The sequence below is a fragment of the Archocentrus centrarchus genome, chromosome 17 (genome assembly GCF_007364275.1).
Source record: "Archocentrus centrarchus isolate MPI-CPG fArcCen1 chromosome 17, fArcCen1, whole genome shotgun sequence".
Taxonomy (NCBI): Eukaryota; Metazoa; Chordata; class Actinopteri; order Cichliformes; family Cichlidae; genus Archocentrus; species Archocentrus centrarchus.
Window position 1 is genome coordinate 7,893,677 of NC_044362.1, and position 15,603 is coordinate 7,909,279.

The 15,603-nt window shown below is 36.9% G+C and overlaps 1 protein-coding gene across 1 annotated transcript in view; it reads left to right on the forward strand.

Annotated features, from left to right (window-relative positions):
- LOC115795685 (centromere-associated protein E) overlaps window positions 1–15,603 on the forward strand; it is a 33,340-nt gene that overhangs the window by 11,427 nt on the left and 6,310 nt on the right. The window contains exons 38-82 of the mRNA XM_030751707.1: window positions 196–258; window positions 349–417; window positions 2,839–2,922; window positions 3,085–3,171; window positions 3,261–3,344; window positions 3,463–3,531; window positions 3,628–3,717; window positions 3,810–3,878; window positions 3,995–4,084; window positions 4,175–4,264; window positions 4,358–4,438; window positions 4,590–4,652; window positions 5,336–5,398; window positions 5,471–5,539; window positions 5,648–5,731; window positions 5,815–5,901; window positions 6,673–6,756; window positions 6,851–6,919; window positions 7,090–7,179; window positions 7,328–7,417; window positions 7,500–7,568; window positions 7,649–7,711; window positions 8,438–8,500; window positions 8,591–8,659; window positions 10,098–10,181; window positions 10,344–10,430; window positions 10,520–10,603; window positions 10,725–10,793; window positions 10,888–10,977; window positions 11,070–11,138; window positions 11,255–11,344; window positions 11,435–11,524; window positions 11,618–11,698; window positions 11,850–11,912; window positions 12,597–12,659; window positions 12,732–12,800; window positions 12,909–12,992; window positions 13,076–13,162; window positions 13,937–14,020; window positions 14,115–14,183; window positions 14,354–14,443; window positions 14,592–14,681; window positions 14,764–14,832; window positions 14,913–14,975; window positions 15,453–15,515. Coding sequence (XP_030607567.1) covers window positions 196–258; window positions 349–417; window positions 2,839–2,922; window positions 3,085–3,171; window positions 3,261–3,344; window positions 3,463–3,531; window positions 3,628–3,717; window positions 3,810–3,878; window positions 3,995–4,084; window positions 4,175–4,264; window positions 4,358–4,438; window positions 4,590–4,652; window positions 5,336–5,398; window positions 5,471–5,539; window positions 5,648–5,731; window positions 5,815–5,901; window positions 6,673–6,756; window positions 6,851–6,919; window positions 7,090–7,179; window positions 7,328–7,417; window positions 7,500–7,568; window positions 7,649–7,711; window positions 8,438–8,500; window positions 8,591–8,659; window positions 10,098–10,181; window positions 10,344–10,430; window positions 10,520–10,603; window positions 10,725–10,793; window positions 10,888–10,977; window positions 11,070–11,138; window positions 11,255–11,344; window positions 11,435–11,524; window positions 11,618–11,698; window positions 11,850–11,912; window positions 12,597–12,659; window positions 12,732–12,800; window positions 12,909–12,992; window positions 13,076–13,162; window positions 13,937–14,020; window positions 14,115–14,183; window positions 14,354–14,443; window positions 14,592–14,681; window positions 14,764–14,832; window positions 14,913–14,975; window positions 15,453–15,515 — 3,477 coding nt within the window. The remainder of the gene's footprint in view (window positions 1–195; window positions 259–348; window positions 418–2,838; window positions 2,923–3,084; window positions 3,172–3,260; window positions 3,345–3,462; window positions 3,532–3,627; window positions 3,718–3,809; window positions 3,879–3,994; window positions 4,085–4,174; window positions 4,265–4,357; window positions 4,439–4,589; window positions 4,653–5,335; window positions 5,399–5,470; window positions 5,540–5,647; window positions 5,732–5,814; window positions 5,902–6,672; window positions 6,757–6,850; window positions 6,920–7,089; window positions 7,180–7,327; window positions 7,418–7,499; window positions 7,569–7,648; window positions 7,712–8,437; window positions 8,501–8,590; window positions 8,660–10,097; window positions 10,182–10,343; window positions 10,431–10,519; window positions 10,604–10,724; window positions 10,794–10,887; window positions 10,978–11,069; window positions 11,139–11,254; window positions 11,345–11,434; window positions 11,525–11,617; window positions 11,699–11,849; window positions 11,913–12,596; window positions 12,660–12,731; window positions 12,801–12,908; window positions 12,993–13,075; window positions 13,163–13,936; window positions 14,021–14,114; window positions 14,184–14,353; window positions 14,444–14,591; window positions 14,682–14,763; window positions 14,833–14,912; window positions 14,976–15,452; window positions 15,516–15,603) is intronic.

Below are 15,603 nucleotides of genomic sequence, written 5' to 3' on the forward strand. Positions count from 1 at the left end.
ACCTAAATATTCTGTAGTTTCATGAGTTAACTACACAAAGTATGATTAAAAAAAGAAAGAAAACAAACTGCTTTTCACATTGTAAATACAACAGTATTTAAACTGCTATCAAGTCTCTGTAAAATGTGGATAAACTACAAGTTTCATAGCATTATTAGCCCAGACTGTTTCTTAGTAACATAATCTTTCTCTTAGGACTGCGGCTAAAACTGAACGAGACAGAAGACAACTGTTCTGTTGATGAGCAAACAATTACAAGTGAGTGTAATCTTTGTTGACTTACTGCTCTTGGTTAAGATAGAAAACTGTTTCATCTGATCAACTGTTACAATAAATGTCTCTGTGCAGCTCTGCAGCAAAACCTGACCAACAAAATCACAGAGCTGCAGTCCAAATCGAACTCCGTTACTTCACTTGGTGAGTGCTAAACCTCTTATCTATCAGCTCTATCAACTGCTCATTTTAACCCATAGTTTGGTTTTTGGTAGACATACAAAATAATAGGATATTTTCACAAGGTGCTGCAGGTGCAGAATTTTAGCCTGTTGCTAGGTCATTTGCTGGCAGAGTGATGGTGTTGTAGTATATTGTACATCATTCGGCATTTGTGGATATAAGTTAGATGTTATTGTTGTGTAATACAAAAAATGCTTTTATAAGATATAAGATGTTATAGGAGCATAACTGCTCAGAAGAAAGATTAGGTTTTAATAATGTGTCAATACTAGAAATTATTCACCTGATGTGCCTACTATCTTTTCCATAAGGGAGTCACTCTGAGAGAGGAATTAGATAACAGGGTACACATGTATACATTTATAAGAATACTGCTACTTGGCTCCAGTGCAGTCCAATGCTCCAGTGCATTGATATTATAAAACAAAGGGAAAGTGATACAGTATATGACTGTATTGATATTTCTGTCTCAGTCATAGCTGGTATTCACTAAACTGCTCATATGGATCATAATTGTCTAAATCAATTCAATTTTATTTATATAGCACCTATTCACAGCAAACAGTCACCTCAAGTCACTTTATATTGTGGGTAAAGACCCTACAATAATTTCAGAGAAAACCCAACAATCAAAACAACCCACTATAAGCAAGCACTCGGCAACAGTAGGAAGGTAAAACTCCCTTTTAACAGGAAGAAACTTCCGGCAGAACTAGGCTCGGGGGGTGCAGCCATCTATCGCAATCACGACCGACAAAAGACATGCTGTGGAAGAGATTAATAATTAATGATTAAATGCAGAGTAGTGTATAAACAGAGTAAAAAGAGGTGAATGAAAGAGAAATACTCAGTGCATCATAGGAACCCCCCAGCAGCCCAGGCTGATTGTAGCGTAACTAAGGGCTGATTCAGGGTCACCTGATCCAGCCCTAACTATAAGCTTGATCAAAAAGGTAAGTTTTAAGTATAATCTTAAAAATCGAGAGGGTTTCTGTCTCCCTAATCCAAACTGGAGCTGTTTAGACTCTTAAGTATCCTAGGAACCACAAATAAGCCAGTATGTAAGCGTAGTGCTCTATTGGGGTGATATGGTACTAAAAGGTCTTTAAGAAAGACGAGGCCTGATTATTCAAGACCTTGTATGTGAGAAGAAGGATTTTAAATTCAATTCTAGATTCAACAGGGAGCCAATGAAGAGAAGCCAAATGGGAGAAATCTGCTCTCTCTTTCTAGTCCCTGTCAGTACTCAGTGCAGCATTTTGGATCAGCTGAAGGCTTTTCAGGGAGCTTTTAGGGTAGCCTGATAATAATGAATTACAATAGTCCAGCCTAGAAATAATAAATGCACGAATTAGCTTTTCAGCATCAGTCTGAGACAGGATGTTTCTAATTTTAGAAATACTGCACAAATGCAAAAAAGCGGTCCAACAGATTTATTTTTATGTGCATTAAAGGACATATCCTGGTCAAAAATGACTCATCACTGTTACTGGAGCCCAAAATAATACCATCCAGAGTAAGTGTCTGAGTAGACACTGTGTTTTTTAAGATTTGGGGGGCCAAGTATAATAACTTCCCTTTTATCTTAATTTAGAAGCAGGAAATTAGAGGTCATCCAGACCTTTATGTCTTATGACATTCCTGTAGTTTAACTAATTGATGTGTGTTGTCTGGCTTCATGGATAGATAAAGCTGAGTATTAGCTGCATAACAATAAAAATTTGTATTATGCCTTCTAATAATTCTGCCTAGGGGAAGCATGTATAGTGTATATAGAATTGGACCCAGCACAGAACCCTGTGGAATTCTATAATTAATCTTGGTGTATGAAGAAGACTCCCCATTTACATGAACAAATTGGAGTCTATTAGCTAAATATAATTCAAACCACTGCAGCATAGTACCTTTAATACCTATGGCATGCTCTCTGTAATAAAATGTTATGGTCAACAGTAGTGAAAGCTGCGCTGAGGTCCAGCAGGACAAGAACAGAGATGAGTCCGCTGTCAGAGGCTGTAAGAAGATCATTTGTAACCTTCACTAATGCTGTTTCTGTACTGTGATGAAATCTGAAACCTGACTGAAACTCTTCAAATAAACCGTTCCCCTGCAGATGATCAGTTAGCTGTTTTAGAACTACTCTTTCAAGAATCTTTGAGAGAAAAGGAAGGTTGGAGATTGGCCTATAATTAGCTAAGACAGCTGGGTCAGTGATGGCTTTTTAAGTAGAGGTTTAATTACTGCCACCTTAAAAGCCTGTTAATCTATCTAATAAAGATAGATTAATCATATTTAATGAGAGTCTTACATAGGGCACATGTACTGATGTTGTGCACATTTTGAAGATAACTCTGAACACTGATCTTAGTCTGATTCTTTCAGCTCTTAAAATTTCTACACTGAATCAGGAACTGGAGCAACTAAAAACACAACAATCAAACTCTGTGTCCAGATCCAAGGTTGATGGTGAGTAGGTTTCATTGCCAATTCAAGTCAAGTAAGCAATGCTACTGGGGCACAGTACATTGAATAGTGTACCTAAAAGGGCTACTGTGCAGCTTTAATAGAAGGCAAATAAGTAAATACATTGATAGATGAATTTTAAAAAATGGTTTGTCTGATCTGCAGAGCTCCAAAAAGCTATAGATGAAAAGAATAAGGAGCTGGAAGAACTAAAAAAAGAGCTGAAAAACAGAAGTACTCAACCACGAAGACGTGAGTGCAAACTGATTAATAACCTGCTGAAAGAATCCAGATCATTAACATTGGTATAAATACTTATCAGTGATCCAACTTTCTTTCAGTTCTGCAGATTATTGCCTTACAAACAGAGATAGAGAAACTCGTCAGTGTGGCACAAAATGACACAGATTTCGCCAAGATTGCAGGTGAGTGACAGAAATATCTTACCTGCATACAATTGTGACGCAATAATAGGATCACTTATGTTTCTGTAATATAATACATGCATTCAAAGGGAAAAAGTCGTTCATCTTTTGTCTCCAGCATTTCAAGACAAGCTCAATAATTTGATCAGAGGAATTCAAGATGAAGAGAATGAAAATACTAAGCTGAGTGAGTTACAGTCAGAATCAAACACTTCATTCACTGCTCACTGTCTTCTTGTTTGCCGTGAATTCACAGATTACAAATCAACCTCTCTTTTTGTAGCATTTCAGATCTTGAATCAGCGAGATGAAATAGCCAGACTGAGGAAGCAGCAAGAGCAGAAAAATCAGACACAAGCAGCAAAAATTAAAGGTGGGGTGCAGCAGGCTCTCCTCTAATGTGATAACAATAAGTTAGAATATATTTTTGGGACCTAAAACATCACTTCTGCCTGTTTTTTGAAGATCTGGAGGATAAACTGGACTTCATCAACAAGCTGATAAAAGAAAAGTCAGCCACTTTGGATACAAAGGGTATAAGGATTGCTAATCTGTGTGTTTTGCTCTGGTTCACTCAGAACAAAGGAGTGAATTATCAAATAGCATCAGATTATTTAAAGTAGCTTTTTGGGTTTTTTATTTTTTTTTAGGTGCTCTGATTTTGGAGCTTGAAACAGAAAAGGAACAACTGGAGGGTGTATTATCAACCCTCAAGGAGAATCATATTAAGAGTCTTGCAGGTACAGAACAAACTTTGACATTTATATCACATGAAGTAACTTATATTCTGATCTGATGGTTGTGTTCATTGATCTCAAACTGGTTTTCAGAGCTTCAAAGGAGACTCAGTTTGAAAGAACGTCAACTGGAAGACGTTGAAAGTCAACTTGAGAGTGCAGATTCAGAGAATTTTAAAAACGGTATGAATATCATTGTATTTATGATTTGGTGTCATGTTGTTGGTCTTCGTTTAACACAAAATAACATTCTGGTTGTGTTTTTGTCTCTGCCAGTGATGGAGATTGCAGATCTGAGGGCCAAACTGAAACAGGCTGAGACAGAGAGATCCAAAGCATCTGACAAAATAATCAAAGGTTTGGGTCTTTGCAGTCCTCCAACAGTTTTAATACTTCATGTTAGAGTAGCTCTTATATATACTGTGAAGACCTGTGACACTTGTTATCCCCTTTCTGCTTGAGCTAAAAAAAAAAAAAAAAGAAGTTTAATTTCTGCTTTCTTTCTCAGAGCTGGAGAAAAAACTAAAAACACAAGAAAGAGAGACTAAAAAGTTTGAAGCTGCAAATAAAGGTTTGTATTGTATACTGCAGGCTGTCAAAAAAGTAGTTTCACATTTTGGCACCAATATTTATTTGCATGTTTGCTGAGGGTTGGATATAAAGCTCTATTTAACTCTCATAGTATAATGCAATATATCATTAGCTTAGCTTAGCTTAGCTTAGCACACAGCAGGAAATCAGAGGCAACAGCTAGCCTGATTTTGTCTTTTGGTTAGGTGCTGTACTATTTCTATTTTCTAACTCGATGCTGGGTACATACAATTTAGACTCATTGTTGAACGTGAGCAAAAATAGTGAGACATGCTTTTGTGTTAAATTTAACAAATTATGCAAACCATTAAATAACAAGCTTCAGAAATACTGTTGTTACTTTTAAAGACAAGCTAGTTGTTTCCCCTTCTTAACATTTCTGTAAGAAATCTTGCTGGAGGCTGTATAGAAAAGTCACTAGAAGTCCCCCTGGGTGCCGAAGCGAGTGAAGGGACATGGTACGGGAGATTTATGTACAAAAAAAAACACAGCGACTGTCTCCAAAAGTCGCTGAAGTCACAAAGTAGCAAAAAAAAAAACAGGAAATATGCTATTATTGAGGACAAACTCACAGATGAGTTAGTTATGATGAATTTATTCAGAAAAAAATTAAGACTTTGGTGCAAAATTCTGGCAACTTGGTTTTCTCCTTTCATTCATCAGAGCTGGAGAGAAAACTGCAGTTAAAGACAGAAGAATGCTCTGGACTGGAGGAGCAACGAGACCGTAAGTTGTAAATCTGTCTTCGCCTCAAAGCGTCTGAGCTTCACTTCTGATCTGAGTGATTCTTTTTGTCAGAGCTGAAGACTGAGCTTGAAAAGAAGATTGTAGAACTGAACAAGACTAAAGATGCTGAAACAGCTCTCAGTGAGTGCAGTGCAGTTAAAGTCTCTCTCTCTCTTTTTTTGCTCACTTTCTCACCTTATTTCTGAACTAAACTATGCACTCATATCTGCTCATGTTTGTCTCTGTCAGTCCTGAATGTGATCAACTTGCATGCTGAACAGAGGGCTTTGAGGGAGAAGATCTCAAAGGCAGAAGATCCAGAAATCATCTCAGGTCAATAACAATGGTCATAGTCAGCACACTTCCTGGAAACAGATGTGAAATTATGTTGTAAAACTGTCTCTTTCTCCCCACAGGCCTGCAAAGGGAACTGGAGGAGATGCAAGACGACCTGAATGCTAAAATTGCAGAAATAAAGCATCTCATTGCCAACCCGAGAACAAGTGAGAGCTCTGTGATACTCTGTGATTAATCTGAAGCAATCTGACAACCCATTACAACACTAAACCATTGGGGACAATGGACAAAATTTGGGGGCCAGGATTTCCTTCTCTGTGCACTGTACAATTTTCTCATGGGCAGTTTACCTGCATGCAAAAAAAGTCTGGTTCAACTGGATAGGTCACTACTCAGTCTAGAAAAGGACTACAAACCAGTTAGCTTTCACTACCCAATCTCCATGTTCCATCTGCATATCAGTGCAGATTAGTAATTAAGAACAAATAATCTTAATGGGTGTAGCCTAATATATTTTTAGCTTGGTCACCAGCTACAGCAACATGTCAGTTAACATTTCAACAAGTGACCAAGAGTTTTTAACTCTGACAGTTAAAACTTAGTATATACGATATGTTCTGAAGGATGTTAGACCACATATGTGCATGTATCTTGAAAGTGTTTGTGTGTATGTGTGTTCATGTCATAAGAGAAATAGTTGGATATTACCTGCTTATAAAGCAAGAACTATCAGAACTCTTAAAGTAAATATTTCCAACATTTCATGCCTCACATACATACCAATTTTTTTTGATAAATTTGCGGACACTAAAAAGATCTTCTGTGCACAAAGAGAAGCTAACATTTGCAGAATCATCATCATGTTGGAGACATTTTTGTGACTTGGCTGCAGTGACACACATTTTCCTTAAGGAATATGCCACTAAATGACACAACCAAACTCCACCTTCCATTCATTGCATGCTTGTTTGTTTCAGTTATAAAAATCATTGAGCTGCAAGATGAGATATGGGACCTACAGCACAAGGATACTAATGGGACAGCTGGTAACCAGATAAGAGGTATTTTAGATTTAACATGCTGATTTAGAGTGACATGGAGTTACAGTAGATGACTAAATGGTATGAGTGTTAAAGACAATTTACTTTTTCGTAGAGCTGCAAAACAGAATGGACAGATTCATCAGTCAAATAGACAGCAGAGATCAAGAAAACACAAAACTGAGTGAGTATGAAGTAACTGTGAGCATGAAGGTTCACTTATAGGTTGAGCTTTCTTTCTTTTCCTTCATCCCTCTCATGAAGTAATCTCTCATTTTCCTGCACTGAGTGTATTTGGGATTCTATTACAGTCTTTCTTACAGCAAACTACCTTTTGGACTTTTTGTGCTTTAGCGCTGAAAATCATGAATCTGCAGAGTCACGTGAAGCACCTGCAGAAACTGCTGTCAAAACATGAGACGCTACAAACCAGTAAGCTAAGCGGTAAGTATCTCCATCTGACCTTTTCCTAAGAGTGTGACAAATGGACGAGTCAGATGTAGGACAGATTAGTCAGAATAGTGAAAACTAAGTGTACTATGATCTCCTGTGCATGACTAAATCTGTTTCAACATCTTTAAAACAATCGCAGAGCTCAAAAATGAACTCGCAGCCACGAAAGCAGAGCTGGAGAAACAAGTCACCGATCTGAAAGTGAAGGACAAAGAAAATGCCAAACTGAGTATGTAAAGACGGAACATGCTGTCTGCAGAGATTATCAGGGAAAAGGTTCCTATTTCATTCTTTCTTTCTGTGTTCCTCAGTTTTGGACATCATTGACCTGCAAACCGTACTCGAAAACCTTGAAACGACAGCTTCTGCTACAATTTCTAGTGAGTATTCTTTAGATCTTTGAAAGCAAAAATCAGCTCAGATTCCTTCTTCATCTGAAGCATACTTTACATTTTGTTAGATCTCATAACTCAGCTGAAGAGTAAAGAGGAGGAGCACTCTCGTGATCAGGAGGAGATCGAAAGTAAGTTCATTCCTGGCATGTTTAAGTCTCTGCAACAAGAGGGATTAAGTTGATTTTAAGGTGCTTGAAAGTACTGGAGAAACTTTAAATTAATAGTTTTACTTGCTCCTAGTTACTTCACATGGGGAAAAAACTACAGCAGAAATATCCTAAAGCAAGAGTAGTTTAAACAACATTGATGAAAAATGATCAGATTGTGTTGCCATGATGTGCCTGATGCATTTTCTACAGCCAAAACTCCTTGAAAGTCAACAGAATTATTACCCCAGACTGTTGCTTAGTAATATAATCATTCTCTTTGACCTGCTGCTAATACTGGTACATACAATACATACTAGGTACATACTGTTCAAGCTAGATACATCAAACTTCACAAACTTGTCCTCTGACTTTATTATAACAGCATTTTGACTTAAGCCCAAAAGAGTCAAAGTGCCCAAAGAGTCATGCCCAAATGTGTAAAATTGTAGAAAGGGTTCTGGTCTGGGCAATGAGCTACCAGCTATCTAATATTTTTCTTTTAATTTATGGACCTAAATATTCTGTAGTTTCATGAGTTAACTACACAAAGTATGATTAAAAAAAGAAAGAAAACAAACTGCTTTTCTCATTGTAAATACAACAGTATTTAAACTGCTATCAAGTCTCTGTAAAATGTGGATAAACTACAAGTTTCATAGCATTATTAGCTCAGACTGTTTCTTAGTAACATAATCTTTCTCTTAGGACTGCGGCTAAAACTGAACGAGACAGAAGCCACCTGTTCTGTTGATGAGCAAACAATTACAAGTGAGTGTAATCTTTGTTGACTTACTGCTCTTGGTTAAGATAGAAAACTGTTTCATCTGATCAACTGTTACAATAAATGTCTCTGTGCAGCTCTGCAGCAAAACCTGACCAACAAAATCACAGAGCTGCAGTCCAAATCGAACTCTGTTACTTCACTTGGTGAGTGCTAAACCTCTTAGCTCTGTATTAACATGCTCTATCTTTCAGTCAGCTAGGTTTTTCATATTTAACTTAGGTTTTTCTGATGTCTGTTATCTCAGTGAAAAAGTGAAGCTTTTAGAAGCTGTTGTTCATATTTTGTTGACTTTTGATAATCTACAAAAAATAAAAAAACACGGTTTCATTCATGATGTATGCTAACTTTTAGTTCTCAGGGGAATCCTGAGTAAATCACAGTATCATGGTTCACGGTATTGCAATACTTGATACATTGCAGGATACTGATCTACAATAAATCATGACATATTTAGGTATATTTACTGAAGAAGAAAAGGCATGTATAAGTCAATCATCATCTTCATTACTGTATGTATTCAAACCTGGCTTTTTCAAACACTCAAGAACAGAAATATATATATATATATATATATATATATATATATATATATATATATATATATATATATATATATATATATATATATATATATGCCTTCTTCTGCCTACATAAAACCCAGCCTGTAAATCTTGCTATTGATATTTATGTGGAATACCATAATATTGGTATGACCGGTGATAATCACCAAAAAATATACACATTAAGCCTGTAATTCTAAAACACACATTTATGGGACATACTATATGTATTGATTTCTTTGATCAAGAATTTAAGATCTGAATAGTAATAAATATTGTACCCTACACAATTCACATGTCAGCTGTCGATCTAAATTCATCCTGGCTGATCGTTTAACCTCAAACTTCTTTTCAAATACAGGAATGATAAGCAACATCCACAAAAAATATAAAATAAAAAATACAGTTTTACATAACATTTAGCAGTACTTGCCTAGGGGGTCACACAGTCCTGATGGTCCTTACCAGAGGGAATTGTCATCTGTGGTGATATATGTCTGTGATATTCAAGGACTTTATTTCTAATTCTTCATTCTGTATTTAGTTCTGACTCAAAGAAAATTCCATGCTGGATGCAGATTTTGGTGACAGTTATGTACGGTCGACATATGTGGAATGTAACACGTGAAACAAACACACACAGAGAGCATTGTACTCGCAAGGAGATGATGAAATGAACGTAATATATACGAAATCAAAAGAATTGGGATTTTAAATAAATGCTTTCTAAAAACATTTGCTGTGTATGTAACTATGTTCTAGCAAAGTTTAGTTTAGATGAACTCAGTGATTCTCAAACTTTTTCCATCATGTCCCACTTCGCTGCGTGAAATGTTTCCACGCCCCATGTGAAGCGAGGTCAGGGGGCGCAGGTGGAGCAGCACAAAAAGATGGTGACGGTGGAGAATTTCGCCAAATTTCGAGAGTCTTACATAGGGCACATGTACTGATGTTGTGCACATTTTCCTATTTCTTAGATGAAGATAACTCTGAACACTGATCTTTAGTCTGATTCTTTCAGCTCTTAAAATTTCTACACTGAATCAGGAACTGGAGCAACTAAAAACACAACTATCAAACTCTGTGTCCAGATCCAAGGTTGATGGTGAGTAGGTTTCATTGCCAATTCAAGTCAAGTAAGCAATGCTACTGGGGCACAGTACATTGAATAGTGTACCTAAAAAGGCTACTGTGCAGCTTTAGTAGAAGGCAAATAAGTAAATACATTGATACATGAATTTTAAAAAATGGTTTGTCTGATCTGCAGAGCTCCAAAAAGCTATAGATGAAAAGAATAAGGAGCTGGAAGAACTAAAACAAGAGCTGAAAAACAGAAGTACTCAACCAGAAAGACGTGAGTGCAAACTGATTAATAACCTGCTGAAAGAATCCAGATCATTAACATTGGTATAAATACTTATCAGTGATCCAACTTTCTTTCAGTTCTGCAGATTATTGCCTTACAAACAGAGATCGAGAAACTCCTCAGTGTGGTGCAAAATGACACAGATTTCGCCAAGATTGCAGGTGAGTGACAGAAATATCTTACCTGCATACAATTGTGATGCAATAATAGGATCACTTATGTTTCTGTAATATAATACATGCATTCAAAGGGAAAAAGTCGATCTTCATCTTTTGTCTCCAGATCAGCAAGAGAAGCTCAATAATTTGATCAAAGGACTTCAAAATGAAGACAATGAAAATACTAAGCTGAGTGAGTTACAGTCAGAATCAAACACTTCCCTCACTACTCACTGTCTTCTTGTTTGCCGTGAATTCACAGATTGTAAATCAACCTGTTTTTGTAGTATTTCAGATCTTGAATCAGCGAGATGAAATAGCCAGACTGAGGAAGCAGCAAGAGCAGAAAAATCGGACACAAGCAGCAAAAATTAAAGGTGGGGTGCAGCAGGCTCTCCTCTAATGTGATAACAATAAGTTAGAATATATTTTTGGGACCTAAAACATCACTTCTGCCTGTTTTTTGAAGATCTGGAGGATAAACTGGACTTAATCAAGAAGCTGATAAAAGAAAAGTCAGCCACTTTGGATACAAAGGGTATAAGGATTGCTAATCTGTGTGTTTTGCTCTGGTTCACTCAGAACAAAGGAGTGAATTATCAAATAGCATCAGATTATTTAAAGTAGCTTTTTGGGTTTTTTATTTTTTTTTAGGTGCTCTGATTTTGGAACTTGAAACAGAAAAGGAACAACTGGAGGGTGTATTATCAACCCTCAAGGAGAATCATATTAAGAGTCTTGCAGGTACAGAACAAACTTTGACATTTATATCACATGAAGTAACTTATATTCTGATCTGATGGTTGTGTTCATTGATCTCAAACTGGTTTTCAGAGCTTCAAAGGAGACTCAGTTTGAAAGAACGTCAACTGGAAGACGTTGAAAGTCAACTTGAGAGTGCAGATTCAGAGAATTTTAAAAACGGTATGAATATCATTGTATTTATGATTTGGTGTCATGTTGTTGGTCTTCGTTTAACACAAAATAACATTCTGGTTGTGTTTTTGTCTCTGCCAGTGATGGAGATTGCAGATCTGAGGGCCAAACTGAAACAGGCTGAGACAGAGAGATCCAAAGCATCTGACAAAATAATCAGAGGTTTGGGTCTTTGCAGTCCTCCAACAGTTTTAATACTTCATATTAGAGTAGCTCTTATATATACTGTGAAGACCTGTGACACTTGTTATCCGCTTCCTGCTTGAGCTAAAACAAAAAAAAAAAGAAGTTTAATTTCTGCTTTCTTTCTCAGAGCTGGAGAAAAAACTAAAAACACAAGAAAGAGACACTAAAAAGTTTGAAACTGCAAATAAAGGTTTGTATTGTATACTGCAGGCTGTCAAAAAAGTAGTTTCACATTTTGGCACCAATATTTATTTGCATGTTTGCTGAGGGTTGGATATAAAGCTCTATTTAACTCTCCTAGTATAATGCAATATATCATTAGCTTAGCTTAGCTTAGCTTAGCACACAGCAGGAAATCAGAGGCAACAGCTAGCCTGATTTTGTCTTTTGGTTAGGTGCTGTACTATTTCTATTTTCTAACTCGATGCTGGGTACATACAATTTAGACTCATTGTTGAACGTGAGCAAAAATAGTGAGACATGCTTTTGTGTTAAATTTAACAAATTATGCAAACCATTAAATAACAAGCTTCAGAAATACTGTTGTTACTTTTAAAGACAAGCTAGTTGTTTCCCCTTCTTAACATTTCTGTAAGAAATCTTGCTGGAGGCTGTATAGAAAAGTCACTAGAAGTCCCCCTGGGTGCCGAAGCGAGTGAAGGGACATGGTACGGGAGATTTATGTACAAAAAAAAAACACAGCGACTGTCTCCAAAAGTCGCTGAAGTCACAAAGTAGCAAAAAAAAAAACAGGAAATATGCTATTATTGAGGACAATCTCACAGATGAGTTAGTTATGATGAATTTATTCAGAAAAAAATTAAGACTTTGGTGCAAAATTCTGGCAACTTGGTTTTCTCCTTTCATTCATCAGAGCTGGAGAGAAAACTGCAGTTAAAGACAGAAGAATGCTCTGGACTGGAGGAGCAACGAGACCGTAAGTTGTATATCTGTCTTCGCCTCAAAGCGTCTGAGCTTCACTTCTGATCTGAGTGATTCTTTTTGTCAGAGCTGAAGACTGAGCTTGAAAAGAAGATTGTAGAACTGAACAAGACTAAAGATGCTGAAACAGCTCTCAGTGAGTGCAGTGCAGTTAAAGTCTCTCTCTCTCTTTTTTTGCTCACTTTCTCACCTTATTTCTGAACTAAACTATGCACTCATATCTGCTCATGTTTGTCTCTGTCAGTCCTGAATGTGATCAACTTGCATGCTGAACAGAGGGCTTTGAAGGAGAAGATCTCAAAGGCAGAAGATCCAGAAATCATCTCAGGTCAATAACAATGGTCATAGTCAGCACACTTCCTGGAAACAGATGTGAAATTATGTTGTAAAACTGTCTCTTTCTCCCCACAGGCCTGCAAAGGGAACTGGAGGAGATGCAAGACGACCTGAATGCTAAAATTGCAGAAATAAAGCATCTCATTGCCAACCCGAGAACAAGTGAGAGCTCTGTGATACTCTGTGATCAATCTGAAGCAATCTGACAACCCATTACAACACTAAACCTCTGGGGACAATGGACAAAATTTGGGGGCCAGGATTTCCTTCTCTGTGCACTGTACAATTTTCTCATGGGCAGTTTACCTGCATGCAAAAAAAGTCTGGTTCAACTGGATAGGTCACTACTCAGTCTAGAAAAGGACTACAAACCAGTTAGCTTTCACTACCCAATCTCCATGTTCCATCTGCATATCAGTGCAGATTAGTAATTAAGAACAAATAATCTTAATGGGTGTAGCCTAATATATTTTTAGCTTGGTCACCAGCTACAGCAACATGTCAGTTAACATTTCACCAAGTGACCAAGAGTTTTTAACTCTGACAGTTAAAACTTAGTATATACGATAATATGTTCTGAAGGATGTTAGACCACATATGTGCATGTATCTTGAAAGTGTTTGTGTGTATGTGTGTTCATGTCATAAGAGAAATAGTTGGATATTACCTGCTTATAAAGCAAGAACTATCAGAACTCTTAAAGTAAATATTTCCAACATTTCATGCCTCACATACATACCAATTTATTTTGATAAATTTGCGGACACTAAAAAGATCTTCTGTGCACAAAGAGAAGCTAACATTTGCAGAATCATCATCATGTTGGAGACATTTTTGTGACATGGCTGTAGTGACACACATTTTCCTTAAGGAATATGCCACTAAGTGACACAACCAAACTCCACCTTCCATTCATTGCATGCTTGTTTGTTTCAGTTATAAAAATCATTGAGCTGCAAGATGAGATATGGGACCTACAGAACAAGGATACTAATGGGACAGCTGGTAACCAGATAAGAGGTATTTTAGATTTAACATGCTGATTTAGAGTGACATGGAGTTACAGTAGATGACTAAATGGTATCAGTGTTAAAGACAATTTACTTTTTCGTAGAGCTGCAAAACAGAATGGACAGATTCATCAGTCAAATAGACAGCAGAGATCAAGAAAACACAAAACTGAGTGAGTATGAAGTAACTGTGAGCATGAAGGTTCACTTATAGGTTGAGCTTTCTTTCTTTTCCTTCATCCCTCTCATGAAGTAATCTCTCATTTTCCTGCACTGAGTGTATTTGGGATTCTATTACAGTCTTTCTTACAGCAAACTACCTTTTGGACTTTTTGTGCTTTAGCGCTGAAAATCATGAATCTGCAGAGTCACGTGAAGCACCTGCAGAAACTGCTGTCAAAACATGAGACGCTACAAACCAGTAAGCTAAGCGGTAAGTATCTCCATCTGACCTTTTCCTAAGAGTGTGACAAATGGACGAGTCAGATGTAGGACAGATTAGTCAGAATAGTGAAAACTAAGTGTACCATGATCTCCTGTGCATGACTAAATCTGTTTCAACATCTTTAAAACAATCGCAGAGCTCAAAAATGAACTCGCAGCCACGAAAGCAGAGCTGGAGAAACAAGTCACCGATCTGAAAGTGAAGGACAAAGAAAATGCCAAACTGAGTATGTAAAGACAGAACATGCTGTCTGCAGAGATTATCAGGGAAAAGGTTCCTATTTCATTCTTTCTTTCTGTGTTCCTCAGTTTTGGACATCATTGACCTGCAAACCGTACTCGAAAACCTTGAAACGACAGCTTCTGCTACAATTTCTAGTGAGTATTCTTTAGATCTTTGAAAGCAAAAATCAGATCAGATTCCTTCTTCATCTGAAGCATACTTTACATTTTGTTAGATCTCATAACTCAGCTGAAGAGTAAAGAGGAGGAGCACTCTCATGATCAGGAGGAGATCGAAAGTAAGTTCATTCCTGGCATGTTTAAGTCTCTGCAACAAGAGGGATTAAGTTGATTTTAAGGTGCTTGAAAGTACTGGAGAAACTTTAAATTAATAAGTTTACTTGCTCCTAGTTACTTCACATGGGGAAAAAACTACAACAGAACTATCCTAAAGCAAGAGTAGTATAAACAACATTGATGAAAAATGATCAGATTGTGTTGCCATGATGTGCCTGATGCATTTTCTACAGCCAAAACTCCTACCAGCTACCAGCTATCTAATATTTTTCTTTTAATTTATGGACCTAAATATTCTGTAGTTTCATGAGTTAACTACACAAAGTATGATTAAAAAACAAAGAAAACAAACTGCTTTTCACATTGTAAATACAACAGTATTTCAACTGCTATCAAGTCTCTGTAAAATGTGGATAAATTACAAGTTTCATAGCATTATTAGCTCAGACTGTTTCTTAGTAACATAATCTTTCTCTTAGGACTGCGGCTAAAACTGAACGAGACAGAAGCCACCTGTTCTGTTGATGAGCAAACAATTACAAGTGAGTGTAATCTTTGTTGACTTACTGCTCTTGGTTAAGATAGAAAACTGTTTCATCTGATCAACTGTTACAATAAATGTCTCTGTGC